The 14,002-nt window shown below is 39.9% G+C and overlaps 1 protein-coding gene across 1 annotated transcript in view; it reads right to left on the reverse strand.

Moving 5' to 3' along the window:
• FER1L6 (fer-1 like family member 6) overlaps nucleotides 1-14,002 on the reverse strand; it is a 199,569-nt gene that overhangs the window by 93,887 nt on the left and 91,680 nt on the right. The window contains exon 19 of the mRNA XM_069081306.1: nucleotides 3,704-3,853. Coding sequence (XP_068937407.1) covers nucleotides 3,704-3,853 — 150 coding nt within the window. The remainder of the gene's footprint in view (nucleotides 1-3,703; nucleotides 3,854-14,002) is intronic.

Genomic DNA, 14,002 nt, shown 5'->3' on the forward strand with positions numbered 1-14,002 from the left:
TGCATGGGACCAGATAGAGTACCTGTGGCAATCTGGTACATAGCCCTGGAATAAAAAGATTTAAAGTTCTGGGAAGCAGCTTGAGTTAGGATTAAGTATTCAACCTTCCCAGTTACTAGGCAGTTAAGTGGTGCAGTAAATAGAACTCTGCACCTGAAGTCACAAGGTTGAGTTCAAATCTGGCATCAGACCCTTACTAGTTAAGTGACCCTGGGCAAGTCATTTAGCATGAGTCTGACTCAGTTTCCCCATCTATAAAATGGAAATAATAATAGCCTGCACCTCCCAGGATTGTTGTGAAGATAAAATGGGATAATCATAAGATGCTTTGCAAACCTTAAAACTCTTTATAAATGGATGTCATTATTATTTATTATCTATATTCCCATGCATTTACTTCAACTAGTAATTGATTCCCCCATTTATCTCAGCCCAATGGATCTCAGCCCTGACGTTAGTTTGGGTTTTGGACTCTCCACCCCATTTTGAGGGATAAATCCTCTCTCTCTGGTATGGACCACCCTAACCCCTCTTCCTAACCAGAGATTTTTCCTAAATACTGGCATATGCTAGTTTTACCTTGCCTCATATAAATATGTCCTATAAAGGCAAAATATATGAAAGAGAATTCCACAACGGGTCACTAAAGGATGTCAGTGCTCTTCGGAACATAAGACCCTAACCTTCTGATATTGATACCATGGAGAACAACCACGCTGTGATGCCCCTGAAAAGGACAGAATCCTTGGCCAGCTAGAGCATGGATCTGGCCTGCTGTAGTGATCCGTCCATTCATATACTATCACTCAACAAATGGTGTTGCAAGTTGAAGTGACAGTGGATAGAGCAAGAGTCAGGAATACCTAAGTTCATATTCTGGCCTCAATCACTATCTGTGTGACCCTGGGCAAGTCACTCACTTAATACCTGTCTACCTCAATTTCCTCAACTATAAAATAGGGATTACATACATCTCCTGGTTGTTGTGAGGCTCACATGAGATAATATTTGTAAAGTACTTAATACAGTGCCTGGAACATGTTGTTATTGCTGTTACTCAGGCATTTGGATATGTTTAACTCTTCATGACCTCACGGATGCCAGGCCCTTCTGTCCTCCACCATCTCTCAAAAATCCGTCCAAGCTCATGTTTGTGGTTTCCATGACACTATCTATGCAGCTCGTCTTCTGTCTTCCCATTTTCCTTTTGCCTTCAACCTTTCCTGCCTCTGATCAATAATGATCGATAGCTGTTGTTTTTGTTTGTCCTTCATTCTCAAAGAGGACCAAGGACATCATGAGGAGGTACTAGCTTTAAGACCCTGAGCAAGTCACTTAACCTTTGTCTGCCTTAGTTTCCCCAACTATAAAATAGGGCCCATAATAGCACCTATCTCCTAGATTTGTTGTAAGGATAAATGAGAGAATATACATAAAGTGATTAGCACAATGCCTGGAACATAGTAGGTGCTTAATAAATGCTTGCTTCCTTCCTTCCTGTGAGTCTTTCCACTATACTTCAAAGCAAGTCTTATACCCACTGGGTAATTTATCTGTAAGTTTTGATGATCTGCATCAGCAAGTCCATTTTTGTAATAGATAATAGAAAACTAATTCTATTGAATGGTCACAAAGACAATGGACATTGAGATCACGTGTGAAGATAGGGTCCCTGGTCTCCAGGGGTCTTTGGCCTAAGGACACTTTTTTCTAAGTGACAAAATCAAACCTTTCAATTAGGAGATTTTCTCCCATAACAAGTTCATGATGGGTCATGGTCATGACATGTTCTAAGAAGCTAAACGAAGCAAGAATTGTTGCATATGAGTGTATGATATATAGAGATATGTATATATATATATATCTATATCTATACACTCATGTTCATATGTCTGTATATATATGTATTAATATGATATGTATATATGACTTCAGGTTGAACATTCTATCTACCATATCAGTAGAATCAAATTCAAATAGAAACAGGGCCACTAAACCCTATTCAGTCATATGTTGGCTCAGAAAATCACATATTGACACTATTTATGTTCTATTGCATTCTTATTTATTTATTTTGTTAAAATATTTATCAATTTCTCAATAAAATATTTCTCAAAAAATCTCTCAATTAAAAAATTTCTCAATTGCCTTTTCACCTCGTTCTGCCCCTCTGGAGTTTTGGGATATACAGGCTGTGTATCTGACACCTCTATGCCACCCCATGCAGCCTCTTCCTTAGTAAGCTGTCCAGTGCTTTGATCAATTTCAAGAGACTCCTTAGAACAGGGGTAAGGACCTGTAGCCTTGAGGTCACATGTGGCCTTCTAGGTCCTTGGCAGCAGCCTTTTGACTGAGTCCAAGTTTTACAGAACAAATCATTTTATTAAGGGGATTTGTTCTGTGAAGTTTGGATTCAGTCAAAGGGTCTCACTTGAGGACCTAGAGGGCCACATGTGGCCTCAAGATCTCAGGTTCCCCACCCCTGCTTAGGACAAAACCCATATTTTCAACATAAATGCTCTCCTGGAGTTGCTACATAATTGCAAACTTTGGATCCTCACTTTTTCCAAGGGATCCAAGTTATGGATGTCCCAAATAGTAATGGAAAAACTCATGGTGGGCGTCAGCAAGCGACTGCCTCTACCTCCCACAATGGCTTATGCAGAAAAAGAAGTGTAGGAGATAACACTGAGGAAGTATATTGTTAGAAAAGGATGTAGGCCAGTCTTGCAGTGATACTGAGGGCTATCATGTGGACAGATTGAGTGTTAGTCTGCTACCCACAGAATGTGAGAAGACTTAGAGAAAGGTTCCCCGCATTTCAGATGGATCTTTTGTGGTGAATCCATGGAAGAATATGGATGAGAATCACACAGGAGAAGAAGGCATGCCTGGCTGAACTTGCACCAATGGAGAGAATGCCTATGACAGTGAGATCCTGGCTCCACTAGAGCATTGCAGATAATTATCATCATCTGATAAGTGTTATAAATTATGGGCAGCATGCCACAGTGGATAGAGAGCCAGTCTCTGAGCCAAGAAGGTTTGCATTTAGGTCCTGCCCCTGACACATCCTGGCTGTTGAACTTTGGGCAAGTTACTTAACCTCCGAACTGGTATAAGAAACTGGTTGTATATACCAATGAAATTAGAGGTCCACTCTCTATTTTAATTTTTTATGGAATGGTGTGATTTTATTATCATATATTAATAACTCTCAGGAAAGTTTTTTTAGGCATTAATGCACTAAATAAATGTGTACACATTGTAAATGTATATTGAATATTAATTATGTATGCATCAAAATATCAATACATAATGTATTATACAATACAATGATGTTTACAAAATGCTTTTCTGTTGAAGTATATTATAGCATGCATACATATTTACATAGAGATGAATGTTTATGTTACTATTCTCAGAACAACTCTATGAGTTATGTAGTGAAAGTACTATTGTCCCTATTTTACAGATGAGGAAAGTGAAGCTCAGAAATGATACAGTGATTTGCGCATCATCATATATCCAGTAAGTTTAGGAACCAGGATTTGAATTCAGATCTATAATGTTCTTACCATTGTAGTGGGTCACTGAGATTGTCTGTTTGACATTGTCTCCAGTGATCTGTGACATTCGGTGACCTGCTGTACCCTGATATTTAGTGTTGTCCTAAGAGGAGTTACCTTATTTGACCACTTACTTGTAAAAGTTCAAACACTGCCAGGAGGTCCCCTCCATCAAGATGTCCACAAAAAATTGGGTGATAGGAAAGTCTGGGTGGTTCATACTCCTGGTCCACAAGCTTCACAACAGGAGTAGCCACAGTAGAGCCTAAATATTCTGGTTTCCCCTAGGGAAAAGAAAATAAATTTTCCTTGACGTCAAAGATATCTGCTTGTTGGTCATCCTGTCCTTTTAAAGTCCTTCTTAATTTGACCCTTAACCTAGAAAATAATTTTTAAAGCTCATGGCATTTACATTTCTATTGGTCACATTTTTCAGGGTTGTCCTCTTCCCTTTCTGCCAGCTTTTCTTCCACTGTCTCTCTCCACACCCCCTAGACTCAGGAAACAGGAATTTATTCAGTGATTGCTCATAAACACACACACACACACACACACATGCACACACACACACACACACACAGATGCACAAATTATTTAATCTCCCAGTCAGTGCCCCAGGAAACTTTCCAAAATGGTAAGTTGCAGAACAATTAGCTCTATCTGCATAAGGTAGAGAGAATTTCTTCATCTGAAGTTCCCTACAGGGATAAAATCCCCTTCCCCTCCTTCTAACCCCTCTTCAGCCCTCTCCTCACTCCCTAACTAAAAAAGTGTCAGGACTATGGGGATATAGAGACAGAATTTAAACAGGCCCTGTCCTAAAGGAGCTTACACTCTATCAGGGGATGGCAGTTATGGAGGATGAATAGATTGTGGTCCATAATTTAGTGCCTGGGACTGTGGTCACAAAGCATAAACAGGTTTCTTGGATGGGACATAGATTTAGTCAAATGTGCAGAGATGTCTACACAGAGTTCTTCTTAGAAACAAAGACAAATGTGCACATGCATGCGTATACACACACACACAGAATCTGGATTTGGGGTCCTGCTACAAACACAGAAACAAAGAGAAGTAAAACTGTGTGTTCCTTTCTCCTCTCAAAGTGGATTCAGGCCCAAAGAGACAGAAGGAGGCCCTGGAGAGCCAGCTAACTCCCACTGGGCAGGAGGGGCTGAACTCAGACCCACCATTGGCAATGTAGGATAGAATAGAGATTCTCTCCTGGCAAAGCACACTCCCAACCCAGCCCCATGGGAGCCCTATTCCTTCTTGTTTAGAAATATTCAATTCCTAATTTCATAGAGGAAAAAACTGAAAACTCTCCAGGGATTTAAATGAAAGGAGTTGGGAGCAGAGGGGGATAGGGCAATGCCACCTACATTGTCTTGGCAAAAATGCATAGTGTTATGGGCTAATTATAAAAACAACTATTATAGCTGACATCTAGATAATAGCTAATGTTTATGTAGTGCTTTACAAATATTAACTCATTTTATCCTCACAACAACCCTGAAAAGTGGATGCTATTATTACTCCCATTTTACAGAGGAGGAAACTGAGGCAAACCAAGATTAAGTGACTTGCCCAGGGTCACAATGAGACTCGATTTGAACTCAGGACTTCCTGACTCCTAGTTTAGCTCTCTATCCACTTTACCACCTAGTTACCTCAAGATAATTCTTTATAGTTTCTTCTGGTAGCAGATTTAATGCTCTTTCTACTGTCATTATATGACAAAGTACATGGAGAGCTGGCATTTCATCAATTCAGGGGAACTCTCCATGAGGATATTCCCTCCACTAATTCTGATCAGTACCTGCTCTGTACATAGCGTTGCACAGTTTCTGGGATACTGAGATTTTAAGTGACTTGCCCAGGAACACAGAGCCACTATGAGTTAGAGGAAGGCCTTGAAGCGAGAATGACTTGGGCTCAAGACCAATCTTTGATGTTTACTGGGTGCATGACCCTGAATGAAGCACTTAATATCTTGGTGCTCTAGGCTACCCTCTGATTTTAAGTTGTAGAGAAGGTAGGGACCTGTACTTATTGGGGAAATTTCCTCATTCAGGGTTTCCCTATATCAACGATGTCCCAGGCCCATGGACTCTGAGTTGGAAGGCACCTCAGAGATCATCTATCTAGTCTAAACTTTTTTTCACAGGAATTGACTCCAATAGTATTACTGGAGGTGTTTACATGGAGTCTGGGTAATCACTACAAGAGCACTGTAGAGGAGATTTCTATTTCCAAGTTGGATTCTGCCATTCATTCAGTCTCTGCTTAGAAACCTTCAGTGTGGTCTGTGGTCTCCGATGATAACTCACTTGACTTCATGAGGCAGTCATTAAACTTTCAGATCTCTCTCACTTTTAGATCCTTTTCAATCAATCAAGTATGTACTAAGTACCTACTATGTGCCAGGAGATATATACTACTATGTATGTGTATGTATGTATACATATACACATATGTAGTTCAATGCAACGTAGTTCAATGCAAGGTAGTTTCTGAAAGAGGAAACTATTGGTCAGGGGGACAATAAAAGGTTCATGCAAAAGACAGAGCTTGAGCTTTATTTAAAGGAAAAGGGTGCCATTGGGGCAAAGACAAAGAAGGAGGACATTCTAGGCATTGGATATGGACCAGTGCAAAGGAATGGAGATGAGGATTGGAGTGCCATGTGTGAGGAACAGAGAAGGTCAGTTTGCCTGGTGCACTGAGTATGGGACAAGGAGTAATGTCCAATGATGCTGAGAAGACACATTAGAAATGGATTGTACAGACCTTAAAAGTTAAAGAGAGAAATTTTTAGTTTATCCTACAAGCAATAGGAAGCCACTGGAGTTTATCAAGTCAGGGAGTCCCATGTTCAGTTCTGCATTTAAGGAAAATGAGTTTGGCAGCAACATGTACAATGTACTGGAGGGAGAGGGACTTGAGGCAGGGAGTCCAATTAGAAGGCTGCTGCAATAATCTAGGTGAGAGGTGAAGAAGACCCCAACTAAGGTGGCAGCTGTGTGATGCAAGAGAGCTTGTGAAGGTAGAAATGCCATTGACAACTGATTGTATATGTGACCTGAGGAAAAATGAGGAGTCCAGGATAATGTTGAGGTTATAAACCTGAGAGATTAGAAGGCCTTTTCCTTCCAACTAACTAATCAACCAGTTAATGCATAAGCTTTTAGTGTATAACTACTATGTTTCAGGCACTGAAGATACAAACACAAAAGGGAAAAAAGCCTCTATATTCAAGGCATTTGCATTCTACAAGGGGGATAGAAAATATTTATAGATGAGTAAATATCAAATAAATACAAATCAGGTTGCAATGCATTAGCATTGTACAGATGGATGTAAAATAGAGATGGATGACTGGAAAAAAGAAAAAGACGGGCCTCATTTGGGGAATCGCTGAAGAAGTTGTGGTATATGATTGTAATGGAATAGTTCTGTGCTATAAAAAAATGAAGCACAGTATGATTTCAGAAAAACCTGAGAAGATTTATATGAACTGATACAGAGTGAAGTGAGCAGAACCAGGAGAAAATTGAACATAGTAACAGCAATGCTGTACAATGATAAGCTGAATGACTTAGTTATTCTCAGCAATACGATGATCTAAGTCAATTCCAAAGGACTCATGATGAAAAATGCTTTCCACATTCACAGAAGGAACTGATGCAGTCTGACTACAGATCGAAGCACACTGTTTTTCACTTTATTTCTTTCCTGTTTTTTTTTTTCCTTTTGGTCTGTTTCTTTTTTCACAACATGACTAATATGGAAATAAATTTTCCATGATTGCACATACATAGCCTACATCCATATTAGGGATGGGGAGGTGAAGAATTGTTATGGGAATAGGAATTTAAGATCTTCCCTGCCCCTAGGCCCTTTGATAGGCTTAAGTGACTCTGAGAACCTTCCTTGATTTGAAAATATACTCTGCCCCCTAATAGGCTGAATGTGGTCACATGGAGCCTATGGTGGGAAGCTTGGTTTTCAAGAATGCCCATGCCTTGATGTTTTGTGATTGTGCAGTGGGACAAGAGGGTTGTGACATTCTCTGAGCAAGGAGAAGGCTATATATCCCCTGATGTGAGGTTTTGCTTTGAGGCTTACTTTGAGAAGAGTCATGTGATTTGACCAGATGAGCCTCTGGGCAGCCATTAACTCCCATGGCTTTAAAAACCCAGATATTGATGCTTCCCTCTCTGGTAGCTGACTAGGTATGGATGATCAGGCAGCTGGAAGCCTGTCTGCTGATCTGTTTCTCTGTCTGTATTTTTTGTCTGCTTGTAACCTTTGTTTGTATTCTCTGAAGTTCAGGGCGCTGACCTTTTCCCCCTGAACTAGGTAAATGACATATGTTTGATTAAATCAAGATTGTTAACCCATCTTGAGTTGCTTTCCTTTAGAAAAGCAGATCTAAGAACCTGTGTTGGCAGCCACCCTGGGTATGCTGGGGTGCTTCCTGCTACAAGAAGGGAGGGAGAAAATTTGGAACTCAAAAAAAGAATGTTAAAAATTGTCTTTACATATAATTGGAAAAAATCAAATATTAAAAAAAGAAAAGAAGTGGACTAGTTATGAGGACAGAGTTAAGAGATGCCCATATATTCCATTGCTATCTACACAATGTCAGTACATTTAAAAGAAGGTTCCCACCATGTTGAGTGAATCCCCTGTGGAAGATATGAATAAGTGTCACACAGGATGAAAAGGAATAGATGATGGACTGCAATCTATTTCACTGAATGATATATCAGTGATTGATGATATCAAAGAGCCATCACAGTATCAAAATATACTCTAACAGAAGTCACTGTCTTGTCTAGTAACTAGGGAGCCAGCTTTGGATCTATGGGGAAAGAAAGAAATTGGATGTGAGATCTGAGAAGTGCGCTATAATCTAGCGATATACACAGAAGCTGAATGGCAGATAGGCTGTCTCAAGGGACCAGCATATGTATCAGAGGAAGGCTTGTCATCAGAGCAAATTTTTCCTGGTTTCCATTTTCTGTTTTGTATCCAGTTAGATAATTATTATTAGATAATATTAAATTATTATTTTATTTATTTTAATAATATTTTTATTTTATTTATTTTAATAATAAATTATATTTAATATTAAATATTTTTTAAAATAGGTGAATCCTAACATAGCAGAGCTTCTGAGAATTCTCATTTGAAAAAATGAGCAGAGTATAGTGTAGCTCCTGCTATGTCTGGGTCCATACAATGTGGCATGGCAGCCAAGGAGGTAACTGGCTCATGCTGGCTGCACCCAGCCTCTTCTCTCCACTCGCGTGGCCACCATCTTAGCTCAGGTACTCCTCCCCTCTCACCTCCACTATTGCAATAACTTCCTAATTGGGCCCCTTCCTCCATGCTCTCCCCTCTCCAATTTATCCACTACACAGCTGTCAAAGCAATAAGCTAAGCAGAAATGTAACTATGCAGTTCCCATAATCTGAAAAGCTCCAGCAACTCCCTGTTGCCTCCAGGATAAAATACAATCTCCTCCATTTGTCATTCAAATTCCTTTATAATGTGAGCACAGTCTACCTTTCCAGGTTTATTACTCATTAGATCTCTTCACTCATTCTACTTTCCAGACAAGCTGCTCTGAATACAAACCATTCCGTCAGATTGTGAGCTCCGTAAGGCCCTCTTTTTGTGTCCCCCATGCTTAGCACAAAGCCTGGCACACAGTAGGTGCTTAATAAATGTTTACTGATCATATTCTATCTCCTTTCTCAGTATGTCCCCCATGACTCCTTCACTTGGAATCCCTGTTTCTCTTCAGAGCTCATCTATTTCCCTGATCCTCCAGCTTCCAGCACTTTCCCACACAATTACCTTAGGTTTACTTTGTGTCTACCTCATATACACTTGTTTTGCAGATGCTGACATTGTACATCGTCTCCCTCTGTGAATGTTCATTTTTGTTTCTGTAATCTGTAGCTCAGTGCCTGGCACACAAGAGGTATTTAATAAATACTTATTGATTGATTTAAGTGTGAGTGAATGTGTGATTGAAATCTTTAGCAATTCACTGTGAAAGTATTTGTGCCTATAAGAAACATCAGAAATAGGTTGTACTCATCTATTTTGCAAAATCTGGGTAGGTTCTTTGTCACATCTTAAGATACATGTATAACCAAAAGCTCAGTGCCCCATGCTCAAGTAGGTAGGATTTTATCACAGGGGTGGCTCCAAAAACCAGCTGTTTGGATTTTTTTTTTTTGCTCTAATCAGAATGGGGGCTAAAACCTCAGTTTCTAGAAGTTAGGGATCCAGGAACTCTACTCACAAGCTTAGTGTGTGACAGTATGTACAACTGCAATGTTTTCTCTGTCATTAGTGGCTTCTGGAGGACTGTTGTTTGCATACCCAGGGTTTTTACAGCTATATGCACAGGATCACAGTTACATGACTGCTCTAAACTCTTCTCTGTTCATCTCTCTTAGGATTTCACCAAAAGACAGTGAAAAAGACATTTCTAAAAATGGTTCCCTTTTTCACATGCTCAGCACAAATAGATAGGTTTATGCTACAACAGCCAAACCAATTAATTCATCACCAATGACCAACAAATGCCCTTAATGTCTCAATAAAATTATCAATGGACATGGCCCACATTTTTTTTTGTAGGGGAAAGGCAGGGCATTTGGAGTTAAGTAACTTGCCCAAGGTCACACAGTAAGTGTGTCAAGTGTCTGAGGCCAAATTTGAACTCAAGTCCTCCTGACTCCAGGGTCAATGTACCACTTAGCTGCCCCCAGCCCACGTATTTCTTAGGGGAATGTAGCCAAAGTTCCAAATAAAAACTTATTTCACTATTATCTCATTAAATTGATCAGGGAACTCTTTGGATTATAACATGCATTGGGAAGACAATTATTGTTATATTCAGATCAACAAATAGCTACTTAAATACATTTCAATAGATAGTATCCAACTTATTAGTTTACTTAGCTCTTCTTCTAATTGTCAATGAATGATATTTCCTATGGCGACTCCTGTATATCCACAAAATCATCACTACATGGAGGGACAAGAGCTCAGGACTAAAGGGGACAGACATGCTCCCACAGGTACTAAGGAGAGCCTCATTTCCTGCAGCTAGTCACTGTTTCATATGGGGGAAAGTGGGAAGACATCTGGAGCTGAAAATGTCAATGAAGCAAAAAAACTAAAGAAGAACATAAAAGATGGTATCATGTGCTATCTTGACACCCTAGAGGAAATGCCACCCTAAGGTCCTGCTGTCCAGATTTGTAACCATGTCCCCTAGGCCACTAATTTAGCAAAGCCCCATCATGCTTCACTTCACCCACTTCCTGGCTACCAGGTGTCTCTCCCTCTTCTCCCCACCCCGATCCAAATTCTAGAATCATGAACCATGATCAAGTCAACCCTGCCATTATTATTGAACTATGTCAATCTACTCCTCCATAGACCCATGCTATCTCTATTTCTTCCCAGACCAAAGTACCCTTCCCACCACTCCTCATGCATTGTCTCCCGAATTTGAATAAAAGTTTTTTGAGGACAAAGGGCAGTCTTTGCTTACATATTAACATCCCAAACACTTAACATAGTGCTTGGCACATAGTAATCACTCAGTAAATTTTTTATTCATTCATTTATCCACTCATCTTCAAAGCATCAATCTCCCTTCTCTTTGAGAAGAGCCTTATATCTCAGTCAGTCAGCAATCATTTATTAAGCTAGGTAGTGTAATGCACAGAGTTCTGGGCCTGAAGTCAGGAAGACTCACCTTCCTGAATTCATATCTGGCCTCAGACTCTTACTAGCTGTATGACCCTGGGCAACACTTAATTCTGCCTCAGTTTTCTTATCTGTAAAATGAGCTGGAGAAAGAAATGGCAAACTACTCCAGTATTTTTGCCAAGAAAGCCCCAAATGGGGTCATGAAAAGTTGGACACAACCAAACAACAATGTATCAAGCACTATGTTAAGCACTAGAGATACACAGAAAAGCAGACACAGACATTCAAAAGACTTTCAGAGCTCACAGTCCAAAGGGGAGAGATTTAGATCCAAGTGTTCACTAAGCCTTCTATTCCTTCTTCTTCTCTTTTTCCTCTTTATGACATCCTTCTACTCCCCAACTATTGGCAACAGGTTAACACTACCTTTCTGCCTCTTTAGATTTTTTTCTCTTTTTCCATTTCACCTTGAAGTCTTTCCTCCATTTTTTGAGGAATATTTCCTTCTCTTCTATAATCTAGAGAGTAGAGATGTTTTTGTTTAGCTCTTTTACTTTTTCTCCTAGAAGAAAGGCTAGTTTGTACTTGGAATACATATAGAAGTCACTTGGCCACAGAAGGAGTACAAACACCACACTTTGATGAAGGCCATGTCAAGTTCTCCCTGCTCTCCAGACTTGCTGGAAGCGAGATCCTTCTAGAAGCCTCCTTGGAGAACTGCTCTGGTAAACTGCTTGTTGCTTACTGTTAGTACATTAATGGCTCAATAGCCATACCCAGCTTCCTTTCCCTTCTTTTACTAACTTCTTTCCTTGTATTACCAACATATTTTTCTTACAAAGATTACCTTCTTGAGTGCTTCTTCTCAAGTCCTTCTGATACCCTTGAGCAAGTCACTCATCCCACATATCCTACAAGTTGTAAAGTCAACGAATACCTTTGAATTGAATTAAATTCAAACTGGGCCATTTTTGCGTCTGTAATATCCCTCACATCCACTGCACCATTCTTTCCCATTGTTACAGCTGCCATTATAGATCAGGCCCTCATTGTTTCCGGCCAAGAATGTTGTAATAGCCTTCTAACACTTCTTCTGACTTCCATTCTACTCCTACCAACTGTATAGCCTTACTTCAGCTCTAGTATTAATGTATTGCTCTAATCATGTCACTCTACTCAATAGCCTTCTCTGACCCCTCAGTACCACTCCTCTGTAGCTCTGATAGTCTGTAAAGCTTGCTGAATAATGCTTAAATTCATGACTCTGGCACAATCTGGTTCCAACCTGCCTGTTCAGATTTATATTACTAGGTTGTATTCTAGGGTCTCTGTGTATTCTGTGTTCATTCCTATCAGACTACACATCATCCCCTATTCTCTTCTTTCTCTACACCTTTGTTTACACAGCCTAATGTTTAGAATAGACTCTCCCCACCCCCATATCCATGTATTGAGGACCCTCCCTTCCTCTCTTCCTCATTCCTTTCCTTCCTTCCTGCTTCCCTCCCTCCATCTTCCCCTACCTCCATTTATTTTTCCTTTCCTCCCATTGTCTCTTTCTCTCCTCTCCTTCCTTGCTTCTTTGCTTCCTTGCTTCCTTCCTTCCTTCCTTCCTTCCTTCCTCCCTCCATCTTCCCCTACCTCCATTTATTTTTCCTTTCCTCCCATTGTCTCTTTCTCTCCTCTCCTTCCTTCCTTCCTTCCTTCCTTCCTTCCTTCCTTCCTTCCTTCCTTCCTTCCTTCCTTCCTTCCTTCCTTCCTTCCTCCCTCCCTTCCTTCTTTCCTTCTTCCCTCCCTTCCTTCTTTCCTTCCTTCCTTTCTTCCTTCCCAGCTAGATGTTGATGCATCTTCCTTCACTGGAACCAACCCTTTCCCCTTAGGTTAAAGTGATCTCTCCTTCTTCAAATTTCTCATAGCCCTTTCCCTGGACCTTCCTTTGCCCCTCTCACATTTTACCTTCCATCATTCTTATTTTTCTAGATGTCTTATTCCCTTATTAGATTAGAGATCCTTGAGGGCAGAAACTATGTCATTTTTCATTTATATATCCTTCATGCTTACCTAGCACAGTGCCAGACACAGAATAGTCTCTTAATGGATGTTTATAGAATTGCATTGTTGAAGTGACCAAAAGAAGTAAATAAACCTATTGACTTTTCCTCCAGGCCTTATGTCTTATTTCTCCAACAACAACAACAAACAACAACTTCTAGCTTAGTAATAAAAATCCTCTCCCAGAAAGCTACCAAGCTTTCCCAAGAGTGTCAGACCGCAAATATCTTTCAGGAGGGCGTGTTTGGTTTCATATTGAGAGCAGAAAGAAGCTATTTTGCAAGATGGGAGATGAGAGATTAATGTGCTGTTTATGGGCTTGGCTAGGAAAAACAGAGTGAATTGTAAAGGTTAGATTAATGATGAGGTCTCTCTAGTGATCCAAGAACACTTAAAACCTTTGCTGCATAGTCACAGCATATTAGCTTATCATTTCAGTGCTTACCATAACCAAAAGGAAAATTCAGAAGAAAGAAATCAATCTGTGCAGAGGAAGGTCAAATGCAAATTGTGGACAAAATAGAGAACTATCCGATTAGGTAAAAACCTTTGCATTATAGTTTTTTTTTGGTTTAAAAATGTTTTTATTATAGTACAACAGAAAAAGATTATACTCATGAAACTGCAGATCTCTA

The sequence above is a fragment of the Petaurus breviceps genome, unplaced genomic scaffold, assembly GCF_028583685.1.
Source record: "Petaurus breviceps papuanus isolate PSGF00001 unplaced genomic scaffold, PetGlider_PUasm1.0 98, whole genome shotgun sequence".
NCBI classification, from domain to species: Eukaryota; Metazoa; Chordata; class Mammalia; order Diprotodontia; family Petauridae; genus Petaurus; species Petaurus breviceps.